The sequence below is a fragment of the Aquarana catesbeiana genome, linkage group LG06 (genome assembly GCF_042186555.1).
Source record: "Aquarana catesbeiana isolate 2022-GZ linkage group LG06, ASM4218655v1, whole genome shotgun sequence".
NCBI classification, from domain to species: Eukaryota; Metazoa; Chordata; class Amphibia; order Anura; family Ranidae; genus Aquarana; species Aquarana catesbeiana.
In genome coordinates, this window is record NC_133329.1 from 266,013,964 (window position 1) to 266,036,439 (window position 22,476).

The window sequence follows — 22,476 nt, forward strand, 5'->3', positions numbered from 1 at the left end:
TCCCCTCCCTCTCCCCTCCCTCCCTCCTTCCCTCTCCCTCCATCCCTCGTTCATCTCAGATGCTAACCACGCCCACTATTTGGATAAAACCATGCCCATTTTCACCAAGTGGGAGGAGTTAAAGGGAAGGGCAGGGTCTGGCCCCCCCATCCTAAAACTTCGCCATCCACCACTGGTTAAATCTGTGTGAAGCTGTTCGGCTCTGTTGATAATGATGACAGTGATGTCTTCCCCCCCCCCTCTCCTTTACCCCCCTCCTCCTCTGTTAGCAGAGAGAAGTACAGATAAGCAGTGTCCATGTACTGATTACTGACATTTGCTCTCCTGCTATAAAAGTTTGCATCCCCCTGTGCCTCAAATGCTGCCATGTTTATGAGGAGAACTGATTTTACAGACTTCAGCTGTGATTGCTGGGGGAAGAGGGAGTATACAGATGGGAGGGGAGTCCTGTGATGTGAGGACTCCACCTACTGAGCTCCAGCCTGTAGACATGCCCACAGATAGGCGTTTTTCAGAGGGCTGCGACACAGGCACAGGGATCAGAAAATGCAGATACAATTAATGTACCTCTTTAAAGAAAGGGCTAACACATAGTGTATTTGTCTCGAATTGTTGAACATGGGGTTTACATCCACTTTAACTTAAATTTGTTCATTCAATGTCAGACATTTTTCTCAAGCCACATCAATCAATTTGAAATCCTCAGAAGGAAGCCCGTAGTGATGAAGGTGCCTTTATCTCCCACAGGACTCCCTCAGGCTTTGCCCTATGCGGTGCGTCACAGATCATGTGACCTCATCAGGGGAATCTGCATTTTAAACCTTCTAAATTTGTAACTATGATTTTAGGGACTATGTTCAGCTGTGTGATATTATCTTTCATATCGACTTTATGCTTGCGGTGTTACCCACGATCAGTGTTCGCAGAGCTGATCTCTTTGACAATTGTTAAATAGAAAGAGTTTAAAAAAAAATCACAAAGATATTGTAATAGCAGAGTATGTATGTGTGTGTATTTTTCTTTCACTCATGGTTAGTGTTTGGCTGAAGCCATTTATTATCAATCAACTGTATTTACTCTTTTTAAATCATAATGACAACAGAAACTACCCAAATGACCCTGATCAAAAGTTTACATACCCCAGTTCTTAATACGGTGTATTGCTCCCTTTAACACCAATGACATTTTGAAGTCTTTTGTGGTATTTTTGGATGAGGCTCTTTTATCTTCTCAGATGGTAAAGCTGCCCATTCCTCTTGGCAAAAAGCCTCCAGTTCCTGTAAATTCTTGGGCTGCATGTCTGAGATCTCCCCAGAGTGGCTCAATGATATTGAGGTCAGGAGTCTGAGATGGCCACTCCAGAACCTTCACTTTATTCTGCTTTAGCCAATGACAGGTCGACTTGGCCTTGTGTTTTGGATCATTGCCATGTTGGAATGTTCAAGTACGTCCCATGCGCAGCTTCCTGGCTGATGGCCAAATGTTCCTCCAGTATTTTTTGATAACATACTGCATTCATCTTTCCATCAATTTTGACCAAATTTCCTGTGCCTTTGTAGTTCACACATCCCCAAAACATCAACGATCCTCCTCCGTGTTTCACAGTAAGAATGGTGTACCTTTCATCATAGGCCTTGTTGACTCCTCTCCAAATGTAGCGTTTATGGTTGTGACCAAAAAGCTAAATTTTGGTCTCATCACTCCAAATGACTTTGTGCCAGAAGGTTTGAGGCTCGTCTCTTTGCTGTTTGGTGTATTGTAAGCGGGATACTTTGTGGCATTTGCGAAGTAATGGCTTTCTTCTGGCGACTCGACCATGCAGCCCATCTTTCTTCAAGTGCCTCCTTATTGTGCATCTTGAAACAGCCACACCACATGTTTTCAGAGAGTCCTGGTTTTCACCTGAAGTTATTTGTGGGTTTTTCTTTGCATCCCAAATAATTTTCCTGGCAGTTGTGGCTGAAATTTTAGTTGGCCTACCTGACCGTGGTTTGGTTTCAACGGATCCCTTCATTTTCCACTTCTTGATTAGAGTTTGAACACCGATGATTGACTATCTCAATTCCTTGGATATCTTTTTTATATCCCTTACCTTTCCCCATGACTTAGAATCCAGAAATGTCAGTGCAGCACTGGATGAAAGATGCAAGGGTCTGTCAGGAGTCCAGAAACTCATTGACCTTTTATACACACACAGGTGAGGATGGTTACCTTTAGTAGCCATTCAAACCCCTTTGTGTCAACTTATGTGCATGTTATCAGGCCAAAATCACCAGGGTATGTAAACTTTTGATCAGGGTCATTTGAGTAGTTTCTTTTGCCATTATGATTTAAAAAGTAAACACAGTTGATTGATAATAAATGGCTTCAGCCAAACACTAACCATGAGTGAAAAAAATGTTTTTGTGTCATCATTCACAGTCTCTGTATGTGTGTGTGTGTGTGTGTGTGTGTGTGTATATATATATATATATATGTATGTATGGATGTATGTGTGTGTATATTTTATTTATTTCAGGTACTTATATAGCGCCGTCAATTTACGCAGCGTTTTATATATACATTGTACATTCACTTCAGGCCCTACCCTCAATGAGCTTACAACCTAAGGTCCCTAACACACATTCAAACATATCTAGGGCTAATTTTGACAGGATCCATTTAACCTACCAGCATGTCTTTACAATGTGGGAGGAAACCGGAGTACCCAGAGGAAACCCACGCAGGTACAGGGTGAACATGCAAACTCCAGGCAGATGGTGTTGTGTGTGTGTGTGTACGTGTGTGTGTGTGTGTGTGTGTGTGTGTATATATATATATATATATATATATATATATATATATATATATATATATATATATATATGATACTGTATCTCACAACAGTGAGTACACGCCTCACATTTTTGTAAATATTTTATTATATCTTTTAATGTGACAACACTGAAGAAATTACACTTTGCTACAATGTAAAGTAGTGAGTATACAGCTTGTATAACAGTGTAAATTTGTTGTCCCCTCAAAATACCTCAACAAACAGCCATTAATGTCTAAAATGCTGGCAACAAAAGTGAGTACACCCCTGTAGTGAAAATGTCCAAATTGGGCTCAATTAGCCATTTCCCTCTCCGGTGTCATGTGACACGTTAGTGTTACAAGGTCTCAGGTGTGAATGGGGAGAAGGTGTGTTGAATTTGGTGTTTTCGCTCTCATTCTCTCATACTGGTCACTGGAAGTTCAACATGGCACCTCATTGCAAAGAAAGAACTCTCTGAGGATCTGAAAAAAAGAATTGTTGCTCTACATAAAGATGGCCTAGGCTATAAAAAGATTTCAAGACCCTGAAACTGAGCTGCAGCACGGTGGCCAAGACCATACAGCGGTTTACCAGGACAGGTTCCAATCAGAACAGGCCTCGTCATGGTTGTTCAAAGAGGTTGAGTGCACGTGCTCAGTGTCATATCCAGAGGTTGTCTTTGGGGAAATAGACGTATTAGTTCTACCAGCATTGCTCCAGAGGTTGAAGGGGAGGGGGGCCAGCCTGTCAGTGCTCAGACCATACGCCGCACACTGCATCATGTTGGTCTGCATGGCTGTCGTCCCAGAAGGAAGCCTCTTCTAAAGATGATGCACAAGAAAGCCTGCAAACAGTTTGCTGAAGAGAAGCAGACTAAGGACATGGATTACTGGAACCATGTCCTGTGGTCTGATGAAACCAAGATAAACTTATTTGGTTCAGATGGTGTAAAGCGTGTGTGGCGGCAACCAGGTGAGGAGTACAAAGACAAGTGTGTCTTACCTACAGTCAAGCATGGTGATGGGTGTGGCCTGGTCTGGGACTGCATAAGTGCTGCCGACACTGGGAAGCTACAGTTCATTGAGGGATCCATGAATGCCAACATATACTGTGACATACTGAAGCAGAGAATGATCCCCTTCCTTCGCAGACTGGGCCACAGGGCAGTATTCCAACATGATAACGACCCCAAACACACTTCCAAGATGACCACTGCCTTGCTAAAGAAGCTGAGGGTAAAGGTGATGGACCGGCCAAGGATGTCTCCGGACCTAAACCCTATTCAGCATCTGTGGACCATCCTCAAATGGAAGGTGGAGGAGCGCAAGGTCTCTAACATCCACTAGCTCCGTGATGTTATTATTATACAGGTTTTATGTTGTCATGGAGGAGTGGAAGCGGACTCCAGTGGCAAGCTGTGAAGCTCTGGTGAACTCCATGCCCAAGAGGGTTAAGGTAGTGCTGGAAAATAATGGTGGCCACACAAAATATTGACACTTTGGGCCCAATTTGGACATTTTCACATAGGGGTGTACTCACTTTTGTTGCAAGCGGTTTGGACATTAATGGCTGTGTGTTGATTTTTTTTTTGTGAGGGGACAACAAATTTACACTGTTATACAAGCTGTACACTCTCCACTTTTTTACATTTCTTCAGTGTTGTCACATGAAAAGATATAGTAAAATATTTACAAAAATGTGAGGGGTGTACTCACTTTTCTGAGATACTGTGTGTGTGTGTGTGTATGTGTGTATATATATTATAGTAGATTTTATATTTTATTTATTTACTTTTTATTTTTTATATATATATATATATATATATATATATATATATATATATATATATATATATATATATATATATATATATAGTGTGTGTGTGTAATTGCTCTATTTTGTTTTCTTTCCTTTTGTGTAGGTTTTGCAGCTCCTACAGTTCCAACCAGATGCAGCTTATCAGATTGCCCAACAAGTTAGCTGGCAAGACACTTTTATTAGATTCTTCCTGAAGGAAAATTCAGAATTCAAGAGCAATTCTAAAGTGAACTGTCCTGACAGTATTAAAGAGGAAGATAAAAACAGCACAACTGAGGAGTCTCAGAGAAGTTATTCAGGAAGGGTGACTGTGGATAAAATGGATAACATCAATTCAAATAATATTAATCACAGCTGGTGCTCTGAAGAACCCAGATCCTTGAATTCAAGTATCCAGTCTACTTGCACATTGCTGGATGGCGATGACCCTTCTTTCAGCGAGGCCCAGCTTAGAGTGGAAGACCCAGACATGTGGCCCAGTGATCATTCCCATCTAACCCTGGAACTGGCTTCTTTTGACTTGGGGGACACTGAAAATCCAACACCTGGAAGCCCAACCAGTACTCCTTCACCAATAGAGTCTTCTAAATCCTTCCCTACTGATCGAATGGAAAAAGAGTCTATCAGTTCTACTAATCAACTTTTCAGGGATGACCTATCCCTCACTGTGAACTTAGAAAGCAAAGAGGTGAGACTTAATTTAGGGCTATTACAACACAGAGGCTAATGTATAAATCTAAAAATGAAAATGTATTGTTTACAGAAGCCACATAGGTGTTTTACAGCATGTTTTACAACTATTGTAAGACTGGCTCTTATGTAAGAGCAGAAATTGTTGTCCCAAGCTTTTGTCTCACCAACTTTCTGCAGGGCACTGAAAGATTCCCTGATGTACAGTACATCTGGGGGAAGCGTGTTCCTACCATCAGCAAAAGAAGCAGAAGTTCATGTGTGTGCTCAAATGTACTGCAGAAATATTGCAGTCATGTGTAAAATGGCTTTTAAAACATCCATCTGTCTGCTCATCTACAATAGACCCCGTTAAGGTATTCCTGGCACGTATCCTTTGATAATATTTGACATTAATTGCCAGCAGTTTCAGTTTGATAATTGCTCTGTGTATATGGTACAGATACCATTGGCACTTTGGTAAAGCTGCTTTTCAATAAAGGCTAATGAGCAGGTCTGAGACAGGTAGAGGTAGAAGAAGAATACTGAAAACAAAGAACATTTTAAAAAGTGCTGTGATCTACATAAGAACTCTTGAATCTTTACCTATTCTGGAATGATTTAGATCTCCAAATGTAGCCTGTTGATATTTCATCACAGTTTCTGAAGCTGGGAGGGTATGGCAATTAACTGGTTTCCTAAACAGACAGAATAAATTGTGGTCTATACCAGGGCTTAACAAATTTTATGTATGAAATATTGTCCTGGCCCCTGGGCTGCCACGCACCCTCCCCCTGCTATGTATCCCGGGCTTCGCTTGCACATCTGCGGGCCCGGAACCAGCATAGCAGGTGCTGCCGGGAAAAGGGGAGGAAGGAGAGCAGACATGCGTGCGTCCGCCCGCCCTCCTCCCCTTCTTGACCCAGAAGTGACGTGTATGATGTCACTTCCATGTCCCCGTGGACGGTTTCCCCAGCCATCAAGGTCGGGAAGGAATGTAATGCAGTGTGATGTGCACTGCATTACATTCAGTGGAGCACAGGGGAGACACACCAGAATGAGAGCAATAATGCTAACACCAGACCTCCTTTGTAACGCTGAAGTAATCGGTACAATATTATACAATCTAATATATCCTATATAACTATTGCACCCATGTATTAATTTGTCTAATCCCTATAGTTGATATTCTGTAAGAGTCTGATAAACACAATGATATAACAAACACCTCTGCTTAGTAAACAAGTTACATTTATTTCCCAATAAAATAGGAATGTACTAAAACAGCAGAATTAGGAAAACTAACATAAATTTACTACAAGGAATTGCAATATTACAAGGCCTACAATCATAACACAATACAAGATTGATACTTAGCACATCCTCTTAGGCTGGTCCTCAGGTCTTAAAGAGACTGTTTCTCTGGCAAACATTTCTTTTTAACAAACATACCTCATCCAGACCCCCCCCCCCCCCTTTTGCCTGCCCAACTTTGCCTTTGGACGAATCACAGTGCCTCTGGGGCGTTCCCTCAACAGGCTATCATATGGACCGTCTTGTCATAACTGTCCTCTGGGGGGCAGTGTTGGTCCATGAATTGCCATCATCCGACCGATGTCAAATTCCACAAACACCTGGGCCCTTGATTTCCTGTATCTCACCTCATCCATCATCCCTGTCAGTTTAGCTGCCTTTGAAGCCTGTGTGCATAGAAGTTAATCAGGAAATTCCCATAGACAGATCGGAGCCAGCATTGTCATGCGCAATGGAAGCTAAACAGGCTACATTCCAACCTGGGTGGCAGCATCCTGTCCTCCCGGAAGTGTGAAACTTTCAGTCTTTCAAAAACCATGGGAGTCTGGCTTCTCTTAGGCATAGTAAGGAAATATATGTACAAACTCCAGAAATATGATATTCATGTTGAATTTCAACATACGCCGCTTTGCGCCTAAAGGGCGCATACCAGCCTTCTTCAGACACGGCTCCTATTGAACAGCCATAACTGTCTTAACGTGTGTTGCTCCCCAACATGTGTTTCCGAACCAGTACCTATGGAACAGTCCTTAACTGTATTAACGTATTGCGTTTTTCAACAGGAACATCTATGGAACAGTCCATAAGGGTCTTACTGCGTGTTGCGCCCCCCAACATAGGCCTCAGAACCAGCTCCTGTGGAACAGTCCATAACAGTACTAACGTGCTGTGTTTCCCAACACGTGCCGCTTTGCTACTGGGTGACACACCAACATCATTCTTCTGTGACAGCTTCCATGTCACCACTCTGCGTCTTCTTCTCTCCGATATCTTCAGGACGGGGTGCAGTACAGGCAAGGGGTGTCCATTTACTCACCATTCACCGCCACACATTCAGAGCAACCTTTCAAGCAGCTTTCTGATATAGAGTCTCGAGGAGGGCCTTTGGCCCATGTTGTTAGCCTAAAATACACCTTTATCACACTATACCATAACATAAATCAACCCTTATCATAACATATACATATATACCTATTATCCATCAGACTACTCATCCCATTCCCAACCTCCTATACCTCCTCATTGTAGATACGGGCCGGGATTAGGCAGGTTCGCTCACCATGGCCTTTCCTACCGCAATTCTGGCATGTCAGCAATATTGCAGGGCTCTGATTTGGCAGCAAAGTCTCTAACTTGTACGCAGAGACCCTACCGTCACTTCGTCCCTCAGCTTGCATAGATAACTGGGCGCCCTTCTATATAAATATTGAGTCTAACACCACATATAAATCTGCAACAATGACAAAACCCACACAATTCCATCCCTGTGCCTGCATTTCAGAGACCATGCCCAGGGTATACCATGCACCCCTACCTATTGTTAGGTTCAAAGAACCATCTAGTTCCATGACTAACGTTACATCGGCATTCTTTAGGACAAGGAAACAAACTCGTCTATGTCCCAAATAATACCCAGGTGCTTCCTTCCCAGCAATGATCCTTCCATCCCGAATACAGAATGAAAAATCTTCCCAACATTTTTCGTTCACGACCATGTATTGACCTGGCATACAAAGGACATCATGGTCATGCTTCCGACAGAGGGAAGTATCAATCTGCCTCCAGCTTCCATCTTCTCTGATCATATGTGGGCAATTAGCCTCAAACGCAACAAGATAGAATCCCCAGTCAGTAAGCCCATTAATGCCACCAAATATACAGACCGAGTCTGCACTTCTGTATATGAGATCATACAGCATAACACCTTTCACAATCCAAACTGGTACAGCCCATCCAGGCATTCGACCACCACTTTGGATCAGTGTAAGCGACGTGTTTGGCAAAGTCTTACTGAGCGGTGATGCTAACTCATAAGACCTCTGTCCCTCATATGGAGGCTGTACAATCACCTCAATGCTTGTTGACACTTCCACCTGCCACTTCGTGCACGCAAGAGCCAATGACAGATTCCTGTCCTATACCATCACATTCTCTACCAACCTCTCAACATGGTTGACAAAACCTTGAACCACTTTAACCTGGGTATTTATGTGACTTTGTTGAATGTTATTAAGGATGCCACTAATCTCTCTGAGTAACAAAGCCCCGCTTATTCTCTGAAACTATGGCTGCGAGTTTGTTCTCAGGAGGCCGATGTCCACCCCATTAACAACACCCATCCCAGCTCCTATTCCCCCAATATAGTGCTGAATACATCCCTCCTCTTCCGGTTACTCCTCAGACATACGCACCCTGCATGAACCTCATTCTGTGTCCGCACATCTCTGGGAGCAAGTCACTGGTACAATGATTGCACTTGATTCAGTGTATACTCAGCACATATAGGGTAATAGGTTTTTATCAACCACTGTGAGATGTTGCAGCGCCATGTGGTGAAGGCATGTACCCTGGTAGCCAGCGTTTGTTCCCTTTATCTAACGGAGCATGCTCCTGTGTGTATTCACTGGCCTTCCCTGTCCCGGGTTTCAACCTCTCAGGTGAGACATTAACCAGGCGTATCTCCCCCATACACACCATTGATGTGTCACCTGGCCAACCTCTAGTCTGGCCAACCGACACCTTATTATGTATAAGCGCCAGTCTCCTGGGTACCTGCACCATATTACTTCCGTTACGTCAATACATGTCATACATTAAAAACCTTTTCTTCTTTCAATTCCTCCCTCCAACAAAAAAACATATATTTCACATTTCATGTTCTGACAGATTGGATGTGTATATTCCTTCCCCAACCTCCAACCCATTGCACATGTATTAATAGCATGTTTGCATTCTTCAGGAGAGACTCCGGCAAAAATGTTTCACAAGTCTTGTTGATGGGCACAGTCCTTCAGATTTAGCATTAGCCCTAAATTGTCCATAAGCAAAAACAAGTATTAAACTGAATCTTTTCGTTTGTCCCTTCTCTCCTCATGTTTATCAGAACAAATTTGCGGTGTAGTATGGCACAAACAAACTGCCAACCAGATGAACATCTGTCACCATGTTCCAGAGACCTCTCCAATCTCGCTCCACCAGGACTCTGGAATTGAAACACAAGAGCAGAATCAAATTCTTATCCATAATATCTGCTCGCTTGCTACGTTTATTTACAGTTCCTTCCTCAGAACCCAGGAACTTAGTATTCCTGGCATCTGCAACTCTGACCAAACTATCAACACAACCATGACCTCTTTAGGCTGAACCCACTCTAAAATAGATCCCCATGGTATGATCAAAAATTTTAAAACAAAACGAACGTCAATGTTGACTCTCAAAAATTCTCAATTTAAGCATCAAAAAGACAATGCATTATCTGTACTTTCAGACCTACGCACCAACCCCCCTTTCAGGTGGACAAAGCGTACACCTTGTAACTTTTCCCACCTGAATGAACATAAAACAAAGAGAAAAAAAAAAACGAACTCCAGAGGCTAGAATGGCTTCCTACCAACAACTCTTGTCTTAAATCAACAAAATGTATTCAGCTGCAGGACATATCCCATGACCATCTATTCAGCTGCTAATTGACGGAATATCCAATTTACCCCCCTTTCAGGTGGACTAAACAATAATTTCTCCACCTGAACAAACAAAAATAAAATGGATGACTAAACAACTACCAAAAATATTTAAAATATTAAAAAACTTAATAACAAAAGAAATTAAAATTCTGGCCATTATCACACAAAAACAACATGACAAGACAACCACCATAAGACAATGACAAACACTCAACTTTTAACTAAAGACATCCATGGATTTTCCTCCTGAGAAGACTAAGTGCTCATTTCCATCTGAAAGACAATTAGTTAATGGGAAAAACAAAAAAACAAAACATCTGTACCTCATCACAACATTTGTAACTTCACTTGTAACACTTGAAACCCTTAATGCCTAACTATTGTTTATCTTATTTTTTCATTGTTTGCAAACAATTACTAATTAATGAGCTCATGGTACCATTTGATCGATTATGCCTTTACCATAACCTAACCCCTGTTTTGCTAAATGTGCCCACTGTTGTTCTCTCTTTGAAGAACCTGTAAACAAACACAGACATTAGTATCCAAACCAGTTTTATCTTCTTCCAAGGTCTCTGAAAAAAGGAACACAAAGACAGTGATTACACACAATTATCATGACAATTGACTTTTTAAGTCCCCCAAGCCTTTTCCCATTAATTGTAATGTAGGGGAACATTTGCTATGTATAAGGTTTAGATGTGAACGTGGTATATAAATAAAATATGGCAAGGAGCATCCATGCAGCTCACTAAGTGCTGCTAACATTGTTTCCCCCAGTGCTACATTTGAATAACCATGCGGCTACCTCCATTTTGACTTTACGTAACTGTTCTCCATACTGATGATTTTCAGTCTGTAGTCTCCGCATTTGGGTCTTTAAAGGGAAATGGGTTTGATAACTATGGCCTCCATGCTTTGGGTTGCTACCCCATCGGGCAGAATACACTTCATAATGCCTTGGGGTTGTTTTGGGGTACTGCGATCTTCTTTTGATACCATTATTTGCCGCCCAACAATATTTAGCGACGTGACCCCCCCTTTTACACAAAAAACATTTGAGGGCTGGTCTCTCTGTATAGGCCCTTCTTTGAGCATACGGCAGTGGAAACTCACATTGCTGGACATTATTACTACGATTACTATGCTTGGAATAAGCAGACTTTACACTTTCATCGTCTGAGGAGTCATCAGAAGTTTCAACTCCTGAATCACTTTCAAGCACAGTTATCGCACTTTTATTTACATCTCCACCATTGATTTCTGTCATAGCAACATCACTTGCAGCAATAAGAGCGTCTGTTTTTTCTGCATGCTTCACTTCTATCTTTGCTGAGCACTGTGCATGAGCGGAGAGTACCTCCACCATTGCACATTTAGCTTTTGCATGTTTGGAGGATAACTCCATTATGGCTGCCTGTGCACCCTGTAATTCCTAAGCAGTGTGATAACACGCAAATTCTCAGCCTCTGTTTGATTCAATGATGCGATACATTGTTCCTTCAACATACATGTTTTTTCTAACTCATCTAATCTCTGTTCCAATACACACTTCTCAGTCACTAATTGTTGAATGTGATCAGCAACATTTGCATCTGCTTTTGCAACCATTGCCAATATATTCTCTGTTACACTTTGTACCTGTTGAAATAATTGTTTCCTCTCACTATACCATTCTAATTCTTTTTGTTCCGCAATGTCTTTCATCTTCACCAACATGCATATGGCATTGGCAATTCTCTGTTTCTTGCCTTTTTTGGAAGACTTTTTATACTCTATGGCATCATTATAAGTACTGCATTGTTTTAATAGATCATTGTATTGGCGTGTTAATGCATTCTTTTGTATAGACTCAAATCTAACACAGCCATACTTGTTAACAAATTCTTCAATGGCTTCCATTGATATGCTAAGTTGCACCTAGCTACACTGAAGTTGCTTACACAATGCCCACAGCTAGCCAACAAAACACACACAGATAAAACTGTTTGAAAGCAAACTTTCACTTGTAGTTCCACAACCAAGAGCAAAAAAAAAAAAAAAAAAAAACAAATCCAAAAGTCGTTTAAAAACAACTTTGTTCCTTGCAGCTCTACAGCCTACAAAACACCAGGCACACTCTTAGGCCCCTTTCACACTGGGGCGGTGGGGGCATCGGCGGTAAAACAGCGCTGTTTTACTGTCGTTTTTGCGGCTGTTTTCGGCCGCTAGCGGTGCGGTTTTAACCCCCGCTGGTGGGCGAAAAAGGGTTAAAACCACTCGCATAGCGCGGCTATTGCCGCAGTATAGCCGCGCTGCCCCATTGATTTCAATGGGCAGGAGCGGTGAATACACCGCTCCTTCACCGCTCCTTCACCGCTCCTTCACTGCTCCAGCTTGCAGGAGTTTTTTTCTTCTCCTGCCAGCGCACCGCTTCAGTGTGAAAGCCCTCGGGCTTTCACACTGAACAAACAGCAGCGGCTGTTTTGGGTCGGTTTTCAGGTGGTATTTTTAGCGCAATAACGCCTGCAAACCGCCCCAGTGTGAAAGGGGTCTTAGTCAATGCCTTACCATATTACCACTGATTTTTAAACCCCTTAGATCGCAGGCCACATTGAACTTCTGTTGGAACAGAGCGCTATTTCACACTCACGTGGGGACCAAATAAAAAATACACTAGTAATAAAATTAATAACTAAAAAAATAAAAATGAAAAAATGAAAATTAATAAAAAAAAATAAAAAAAAAATAAAAATCTATATTTCTCCCACTTTTTCCTCCAAAGATGTGTGGTTTGCCCTGTCAATCTGCAGGCTACATCAGAACCAGGGATGATCACTCCCTCTACTCACCAGCACCTTTTACTGGTTACAGGCCTAAAACACATTAACGATACAAACGTTTAACATATATATATATATCAGCCGAAGATCTCACCAGGTTCTACGCGTCCGTCTCCCTGATGAAATATTTCACAAAATCTTTATGACCATCCAAGCGTGGCTTCAGAATTCACGAGCCAGCGCCAATCTTGTCCACACTAGAGATGATTTCCAGTTCTGGGTGTACTTGAGGATTTATGCTTACAGGGACTCAAGACAAAAAATACATTAGGTTTTTGTGCATTCTGTGTAAAAATAAAATTAACACTCTCTGTGGGTGCCAAATGAAGTAATCAGTACAATATTATACAATCTAATATATCCTATATAACTATTGCACCCATGTATTAATTTGTCTAATCCCTATAGTTGATATTCTGTAAGAGTCTGATAAACACAATGATATAACAAACACCTCTGCTTAGTAAACAAGTTACATTTATTTCCCAATAAAATAGGAATGTACTAAAACAGCAGAATTAGGAAAACTAACATAAAGATACTACAAGGAATTGCAATATTACAAGGCCTACAATCATAACACAATACAAGATTGATACTTAGCACATCCTCTTAGGCTGGTCCTCAGGTCTTAAAGAGACTGTTTCTCTGGCAAACATTTCTTTTTAACAAACATACCTCATCCAGACCCCCCCCCCCCCTTTTGCCTGCCCAACTTTGCCTTTGGACAAATCACAGTGTCTCTGGGGCGTTCCCTCAACAGGCTATCATATGGACCGTCTTGCCATAACTGTCCTCTGGGGGGCAGTGTTGGTCCATGAATTGCCATCATCCGACCAATGTCAAATTCCACAAACACCTGGGCCCTTGATTTCCTGTATCTCACCTCATCCATCATCCATGTCAGTTTAGCTGCCTTTGAAACCTGTGTGCATAGCAGTTAATCAGGAAATTCCCATAGACAGATCGGAGCCAGCATTGTCATGCGCAATGGAAGCTAAACAGGCTACATTCCAACCTGGGTGGCAGCATCCTGTCCTCCCGGAAGTGTGAAACTTTCAGTCTTTCAAAAACCATGGGAGTCTGGCTTCTCTTAGGCATAGTAAGGAAATATATGTACAAACTCCAGAAATATGATATTCATGTTGAATTCCAACAAACGTTAAACTGATTACCTATAGGGGGCTTTTAAAGTGTCGCCTATAGAAATTAAATTAAATAAAAGAGTACCGAAGTTTGTCGCCATTTGTCGCCATTTCACGGGCACATGCAAATTTAAGGTTTGACATGTTTGGTATCTATTTACTCGGTGCAACCTTGGCTATTATCGTTTACCAAAAAATTGGCTAGTTTATTGTGTTTTTGTGCCCCCTAGAATGAACTTTAATGGGTTTTTTTTTACTGAAATATTATTACTTTTGCACTAATATCGTGGGATATAAAAAATTGGAACTAACACTATTTTATTTCCTAGGATATCTGCTTTCAGAAAATATATAATGTTTTAGGGGTTTTATGTAATCTTTAGACCTAAAATTATTCTTTTTAAACATGCTCAAAAAAGGGTTAAAAGATAAGTTCACCTACCCATAAGCTTTGTTAGTTAAAAAACGCTAGCTCCTAACTTTTTTAACTGGCTTCTAGTTTCAAAGCAAATTTGTCAAGCCCCTGGGTCTATGCCTTCACCTATTTCAGTGTGCCTTGCATCACAATGCAAGGTCTGTTTATTTCCTAGCACCCCCCCCCCAATAATTAATAATGTTAGTTTAAACCTAAAAATAATTATTATTAAAAAAAAAAAATGACCGTCCTTACACCTGGATTCTGGTGTGTTCGACAAGGGTAACGCCACTTGGCCTTCTTGTAAAATTTAGGGAAAGCTGAGGGTCCCTTATCCCACAAGAATGTGCTGCTTTAAAAATAATTGGGAATCATGCAGTGTCTATATCTTATACATGAAAACCACACACTGGAAATCGAATAGTTCTGCCACAAGCAATTAGAGCCTGTGACAAGATTCCTTTTTATCCCTGTATGGTGTACATCAGTGCATGTAGAATGATCTTCATTACTCCCTATAGGTGCCGAATTCTGTCTGCGCATATATGTCCTATGAACACAGATTCATTAAAGTGATTGTAAAGATTTGTTTTTGTTTTAGTTAAAAATAACAAATATGTCATACTTGCCCTGTGTAGTGGTTTTGCACAGAGCAGCCCCGATCAGGTCCTTCTTCGGTGCTCCTGGCCCCTCTCTCCTGTTGAGTGCCCCCACAGCAAGCAGCTTGCTATGGGGGCACCCGAGCCGAGCCACAGCTCCCTGTGTCCATTCAGACACGGAGCCGTGACCTGGCCCCGCCCCCTTTCTCTCCTCATTGGCTGACTGTCTCAGCCAATGAGGAGGGGAGTCTCGGGCAGCAGAGACACTCCTGCAACATCGCTGGATCTAGAGGGACCTCAGGTAAGTATTAGGGGGGCTGCTGCAAACAGAAGGCTTTTTATCTTAATGCATAGAATGCATTAAGATAAAAAACCTTCTGCCTTTACAATCACTTTAAATATCAGACAAAAAAAGTCACCCAAAAGCTAATGAAATTCATTTTTCTGTTCTACAAACATGTTGAACTTCATACACAAAAATATTATAACATGAGAGTGCTGGAAATGCTCATTACGTACAATAATCTATACTTGTGTGTCGGGCTATAGAACCATGGTTGCCAACATTTTGAAAAAATGAATAGGGGCACTTTGTCTGTAGGTGGAGTCTTATTTTAATTAGGGGTGGGTCATTAATTTATAGGTGTGGTTTATCATGGTGAAAAATGGCGGCGTGGTTTAAACTAAATATTGGGTGTGGCTTAAAGGGGCTGTGGTTAGAGTCTGAGGTGAAAAGGAGGGATGGAGGGGAGAAGGGAGAGGGATGGAGGGAGAAAGAAATAGAGAATGGGAGAAAGAGAGAGAGAGAGAGAGAATAAAGAGAAAGGGAGGGAGAAAGAGAAAGGGAGAAGGAGAGAGGGAGAGAAAGAGAGGAAGAAAGAGATATGGAGGGAAGGAGAGAGAAGGAAGGAAAGAAAGAATGATGGAGGGACAGCAGGCCCAGATCCTACACCACAATAGCAATATGTGTATTCAAGAAAGTTTAACAATCAGCAGATAAAGATACTCAAACACCACCCCCCCAGGCTGATCCCATCTAACAGATACAAGAGATGGTCAGAGACTGCAGACGTGATACAAGAGCGTGTCAGAGAGTGTGCTGACATGATACAAGAGACGTTCAGAGAGTGTGCGAACATGGTACAGAAGATGGTCAGAAAGGGTGAGGACATGGTACAGAAGATGGTCCGAGAGGGTGCGGACATGGTACAAGAGACAGTCGGGGAGTGTGCGGGCATGATACAAGAGAAGGTCAGAGAATGTGCAGACATGATACAAGAGATGGTCAGAGAGTGTGCGGACATGATACAAGAGAGGGTGCGGACATGGTACAGGAGACGGTCAGAAAGGGTGCGGACATGGTAAAGGAGATGGTCCGAGAGGGTGCAGACATGGTACAAGAGACAGTCATGGAGTGTGCGGACATCATACAAGAGACGGTCAGAGAGTGTGCAGACATGATACAAGAGATGGTCAGAGAGTATGCGGACATGGTACAGGAGGAGGTCAGAGAGGGTGCGGACATGGTAAAGGTGACGGTCAGAGAGGGTGCGAACATAGTACAGGAGATGGTCAGAGAGGATTCAGACATGGTACAGGAGATGGTCAGAGAGGGTTCAGGCATGGTACAGAAGACGGTCAGAGAGGGTGCAGGAGATGGTAATGGAGGGTGCAGACATGGTACAGAAGACGGTCAGAGACTGTGCGGACATGGTACAGAAGACGGTCAGAGAGTGGAGAGGGGAGGGGACCTCCGACCCAGACAGCTAATCGGCTTCAGTGTACAAGTGAATTGCTTTGCTTGTACGCTGAAGAGAGAAGTTAATTAGCTGCCCAGGTCAGAGGCCCCTCCCCTCTCCACTTTACACAGAGGAGACGCCTGCTAGCCAGAGGGAGATCCCACGGGCATGTTTTCACAGCCGGAAGCTGCGGCCGGTGATGGGCTGCCTACCGAATACCGGGACAGCCAATTTCCCGTGATTTTTCCCGGGTCGCGGACAGATCGGGACAAGGGTCTGAATACAATGAATGTCCCAGGAAAATCAGGACTGTTGGCAACTATGTAGAACGTGTATTGCTTGAAACAATTGATCAATGGGTCCAAGTATTGGATCGCTCACTGGTAACATCAGGTGAAATTAAATCAGGTCTTTCTTTGTAAACCACCTAACATTAACATAGAAGTCCTTCTCACTCTTTACAGGACTGTGAAGAGGAGCTTGTTCAGCTGCTTACAGATATTCTGCTCTGCCTGATGTGGAAAGGCCTTGACAAATCTGACCATGTGACGTGGATAGAACGAGGACAAGTATTCTCAGCACTCGCCAACCTTGGGATGTCCAATGAACTGCTACGGCCTTCAGATGAAATTAAGCTTAAGTATGTGCATTGTCCACAGTATTTTCAGAATTCCTGAGAGTTGGAGGCCCAGAGAGATTTCTTTTGCATCACCACACTGCAATTTTGTGCAAAGCTTGGTTAGAGCAGGACTTAGATTGAAAAAAAACTGGGGTGTGGGCAGGGGTGTAAAGATAGAGTATAGGATAGATTCCATGTATAAAAGTGCCATGAGAGAAATAGAGGCTTCCATTGCTGAACTCCTTTACAAAACAATACATGACTGGCTGTTGGCCTGGAACAAATTTGCAGATCATGAAAGTCAGCAGGCCTTATCTGCATATAGGGTCTGGTAAGTCAGAGGGGCAGCATGACAGCTGCGCCACTAGAATATTCAGAAGGAGACTTTAGCCTTGGCAGCTTCTATGTTTCTCTGATGAACCCTGCACATCTGATTTGTGGCACTGGGTTTAAAGCCAGTGACCTGGGTGATGCAGAGCCAAAGGGTCTAAAATCCTGATAATATAATTGGGATATGTCTCACTGGAAAGAACTTATGTCCTTTGATAAATGCATATTTTATTTTGAAGTGGTTGTAAACCCTTCCATATACCCAGTGAAGTGACTAGCCTCAGGTGATACACAGAGATGAAACAAATTCTCATCCACAAGTTGTACCTGTTTATCTGCAGTCTTCTCTTCTCTACATTAATTCAAAGTGCACAGTTTACACAGGATTTCTCAGCTATGAAAAGGAGGCGGAGAGCTGACGTTACAGCGAGAAGAGCTCTGAGAGCTGATTGGAGGGAATGGACACACCATCAAATCAGCTGGAGCTCCTTCCCCTGTCACTATTTTTCTCTTGGTGTTAGGAAAACTTGTCAGAAGAGACTCGTGTTAATAGCAGAGGAACGAGGCAGCAAAAAGAAATGACACTTAGTGCTCTGGATTGAGACAAGTATACACTATAGAGGGATATGCTTTGTTCATATTTCATGTCTGAGGTTTACAACCACTTTAAAGAATTAAATGATGGGAATCTGTCATGAAGCCTAGCTCTTGTGTGGAATTTCTCTGATCGAAAAAGCCAATTTCAAAATCTGAGCTACATACTAGTTCTAAAATAGTGCAACTTAAACTGTTTAGCTTCATTGTGAGTAAAGTCTCTGCGCAGCATCTAGTATGTGGTTTTTGATTTGGGAAATGGGTGCTTCCATCAGAAACTACTGACACAGGTGTTTTGCTTGGTAAATATTCCCCATAACATTTTGCCATATAATTCAGAAGTTTAATTCCCAATGACTTGTGTGATTGTCCCTATGTAACCTGTTTTGTATTTGCTTCCTATTATGCACAGTTTACTGGAGAAGATGCCAGAATGGGCTGTAACTGAAAACAGAGAGCCCAAATCTCAGATTCATGCTGAAAATGCTAACAGATTGTTGCATATTGTACAAGACTTCTTGCAGTCTGAGGGCTATGTAAACCCCTCTTTGTGGACAGAGAAGGTCTGTAATTTTTTTTTTTTGGCTTTAAATAGGTGAATGATTTATTTTTAAAGTATTTCAGACAAATTTACCTTTTTTTTTTTTCATATTTTGTCTTTTACAGCTGTTGGAAGAGATAGTGACTCTCATGGATAGCCTGTCAGTGTGGTACCCAGCTGGGCTTGAATCAGGGACCCTTTCCCAAGTAGAGTTCCGTCTTCTGCTTGGCTTCATTGCCCAGGATAATTTACAGGTTGGTTGAACTAAATTATTTTTCGCATAAAATTTTGAATGGGAATCGTGAAAATTATTTAAAAAGGTTTGAAGAGTTACATGAAAGATTGGTCTGTAGGGCATTGAAAGTGACATTAAAGCTTCAGGTTTTTTTCTAACTGAAATAACAAACATGTCATAATTGCCTGCTCTGTGCAATGGTTTTGGACAGAGCAGCCCCAATCCTTTTCTTCTGGGGTGTTCCCCACTGGCTCTCTGGCCAGACTCGCTGGCATTGCCTGAGAACTTGCCCTGACTCTAAAGACTCAGTAAGTGGGCAGGTCTGGCTGAACTAAAGCTGTCTGATTTGCATAGGGAGCTGGTGCCTTTATTCCCTTTTCCTGCCTTTTTTTGCTACAAAAGGGGTTAATACTGTGATACTAAGTAATAACATAATCTATAGATTCATGTGTGTGCTCTGTGCTCTCTTTTCCGCCATACAGGGTCAAGTAAGCATCACCCCGCTGCTGCTTTTGCTTGCAAAGTGTCATGGAATTTTGATCTTTGATCCTTTCCTGCTCCCTGCCTTCAGTGACTTTAGTATGATCCTCACTAGCTGTCCAGGTTTCATGAGTGCCTGAGGCCTTACCCTGAGACTATACATTGCCTTACTACCATATGGTCTCAGCATGTCTTATTCTAGACATAAGGGGACAGTTAATTTATGGGCCAACTCATGCAGTTATTTACTAACTCTGATTGTAGAGGCCACAAACACTGTCTTGCACCCTTTCCTGCAGATACTATTTCTTTCTCGAACATCACGGGACACAGAGCCACAGTAATTACTGATGGGTTATATAGGTATCACTGGTGATTGGACACTGGCACACCCTATCAGGAAGTTCAACCCCCTATATAATCCCTCCCCCTTGCAGGGATACCTCCGTTTTTACGCCAGTGTCTTAGGTGATGGATGTGTAAAGCTGTCCTGTGCTGAGCTCCAAAGGGAATATCCTAAGATCCTATACTGGGGCAAGCCAGGCGAACCGGATCCATTCAAAGTGTCTTTTCATGGCCGAATGGAATGGTACCGGGGCCTCGTGTCCGAAGAAACGAGGTTTTACCCGTAATGCTTCTCTTTTTAGAGAGCTGGACCCCGCAGATCAGAAAATGGCTTTAAACTTCCTAATTTCTGGCGAGGTGCTTTACGGTCCCAGAACTGTTGGATCCCCCTACTGATGGGGGCCCCAGTCTCTGACGGTTTTTTCAAACGGAGCCCACCGTGAGAGGTGAAGATTGGGTCTGTGTAAACAGCACCCTGCGGCTGGATAAGGTAAGAGGAGATTCCACAGAATTTTTGAGTTCTAGTGGCTTTTCTCCTTTAAGGTAAATGCATGCTATGCCTATTGTGACCACCGGGGGCTGCCAAGAGCACAACCTGCACATGCTGACTGTCTGTCTCAGTGTTCATCGTTGGTGTTTTTTCCTCACAGCGTCTAAGATGTAGGAGGGATTTCTCATGTTTGAATGTTCCCCCCAGGCTAGAGAGGGGCCACAGGGGTCTAGAAAGTGGTTATACCACCCGGACTCTGCGGCCTAATGGCCACCATCTCTGAAGATAGCCGTTCAGGCAGATCTTGTACCAGTCCCCCCCCCCCCGCTCCCAGCCTTCCTCCAGAAGCATGACAGGAGAGTCGGCCAGCGTGGGAAGTGCTTGTTTTTTTTTTCAAAACTCGAAGGGGGGGGCGGTAGAGGGGGAGGGGCGGGACGTCAGCACTGAGTGCTTAGACTCCCCACTCAGGCCAGCTGCAGGCTATTAGAGGCACTCTGTACAGGTGCACACAGCCTTCTGAGAGACACAGAGCTGACGGTCGCATGTAAGGTGGGACACAGGCATTCTCCTAGGCAGCATTTACTGAAGTAACACCAGACTGAGCATTGGGTAGCAAGGCTTTTAGCCAGACTACATCGCTCAGCGGGCAGTGTTCATTTGTATACCTCACACCTTGTTGCTTTGCACTATGGGTAGAAGAGGTTCAAGCACCCCAGGAACCAGAGACACTAGGGGATCTCGTTCAGGTTCTGAGGGCACCCTGTCGGCAGCATCCTCCCCCCTAAAAGATGGGCCAGGGACGGCTATCCAGGGAGAGCCATCGGGGTCAGGGGCCACACCTGCTTCTGGCACTTCAGCCCCTGTATATATTACACAAGAGGTTTTTTCCTCAACCATTAATGGTCTAGAGGAAAGATTAATGGCCGTGATTATGTCTTCACTCAGTGGAAGAAAACGCACAAGGCTTTCCTCTGTTCCCCAAGACCCTCAGACAGAGGAGCTCTGGGATAAAGGAGATGAATCCCTTTCAGAGGATCGGGATGGGACGGATGATTCCTCTTCAGAGGAATCAGGTGGAGAGGGACCCTCTGCGACATCCCAAGAGGAGAAAGTCTTAGTGCAGATCCTCACTGGATTGGTCCGCTCCACATTTAAGTTACCCGTACCTGAAACTGCTAAAGAATCCTCTTCTGCTTTGGGGTCACTGAAACCTTTCCAAGCAGCACATGCTTTTCCTGTTCATACTTTACTTGAAAAGCTCATTTATTCTGAGTGGGATCACCCAGACAAACGTTTTTTTTTTTCCGCCGAGAAAGTTTTCAACACTTTCTCGATGGAAGAAAAGTTTATTAAAATGTGGGGAATACCGGTTATTGATGCCGCCATTTCCTCCGTAAATAATAGCCTGACTTGTCCTGTAGACAATGCTCAGATGCTCAGGGATCCTGTAGATAAAAGGATGGAATCCCTATTGAAGGATGTTTTCTCCTTAGCAGGATCAGTGGCCCAACCTGCAGTAGCAGCGATTGGAGTCTGTCAATACTTAAGAGACCATGTTAAGCAGGTCATCAAAGTATTACCTGAACAGCAGGCCCAGGGATTTGCTAACCTTCCAGTGGCCTTATGCTTTGTGGTTGACGCCATTAGAGATTCTATCGTGCAAACCTCCCGTCTTTCACTGGGGTTGGTGCATATACGTAGAATCCTATGGTTGAAAAATTGGTCAGCCGAAGCACCATGTAAGAAGCTACTGGCTGGGTTTCCATTTCGTGGTGCAAGGTTGTTTGGAGAGGACTTGGATAGCTATATCAAGAGAATCTCTTGTGGGAAAAGCACTCTCT

The 22,476-nt window shown here is 43.0% G+C and overlaps 1 protein-coding gene across 6 annotated transcripts in view; it reads left to right on the plus strand.

Annotated features, from left to right (window-relative positions):
- The window catches only part of NBEAL1 (neurobeachin like 1), a 371,002-nt gene that overhangs the window by 248,719 nt on the left and 99,807 nt on the right, over window positions 1–22,476 (plus strand). For all 6 annotated transcript variants that reach the window (XR_012244983.1, XM_073633306.1, XM_073633307.1 and 3 more), the window contains 4 exons: window positions 4,719–5,303; window positions 17,466–17,641; window positions 18,957–19,107; window positions 19,211–19,339. Coding sequence is in view for 5 of the 6 variants with exons in the window: in XM_073633306.1 (XP_073489407.1) it covers window positions 4,719–5,303; window positions 17,466–17,641; window positions 18,957–19,107; window positions 19,211–19,339 (1,041 nt within the window). In the remaining variant the exon portion in view is untranslated. The remainder of the gene's footprint in view (window positions 1–4,718; window positions 5,304–17,465; window positions 17,642–18,956; window positions 19,108–19,210; window positions 19,340–22,476) is intronic.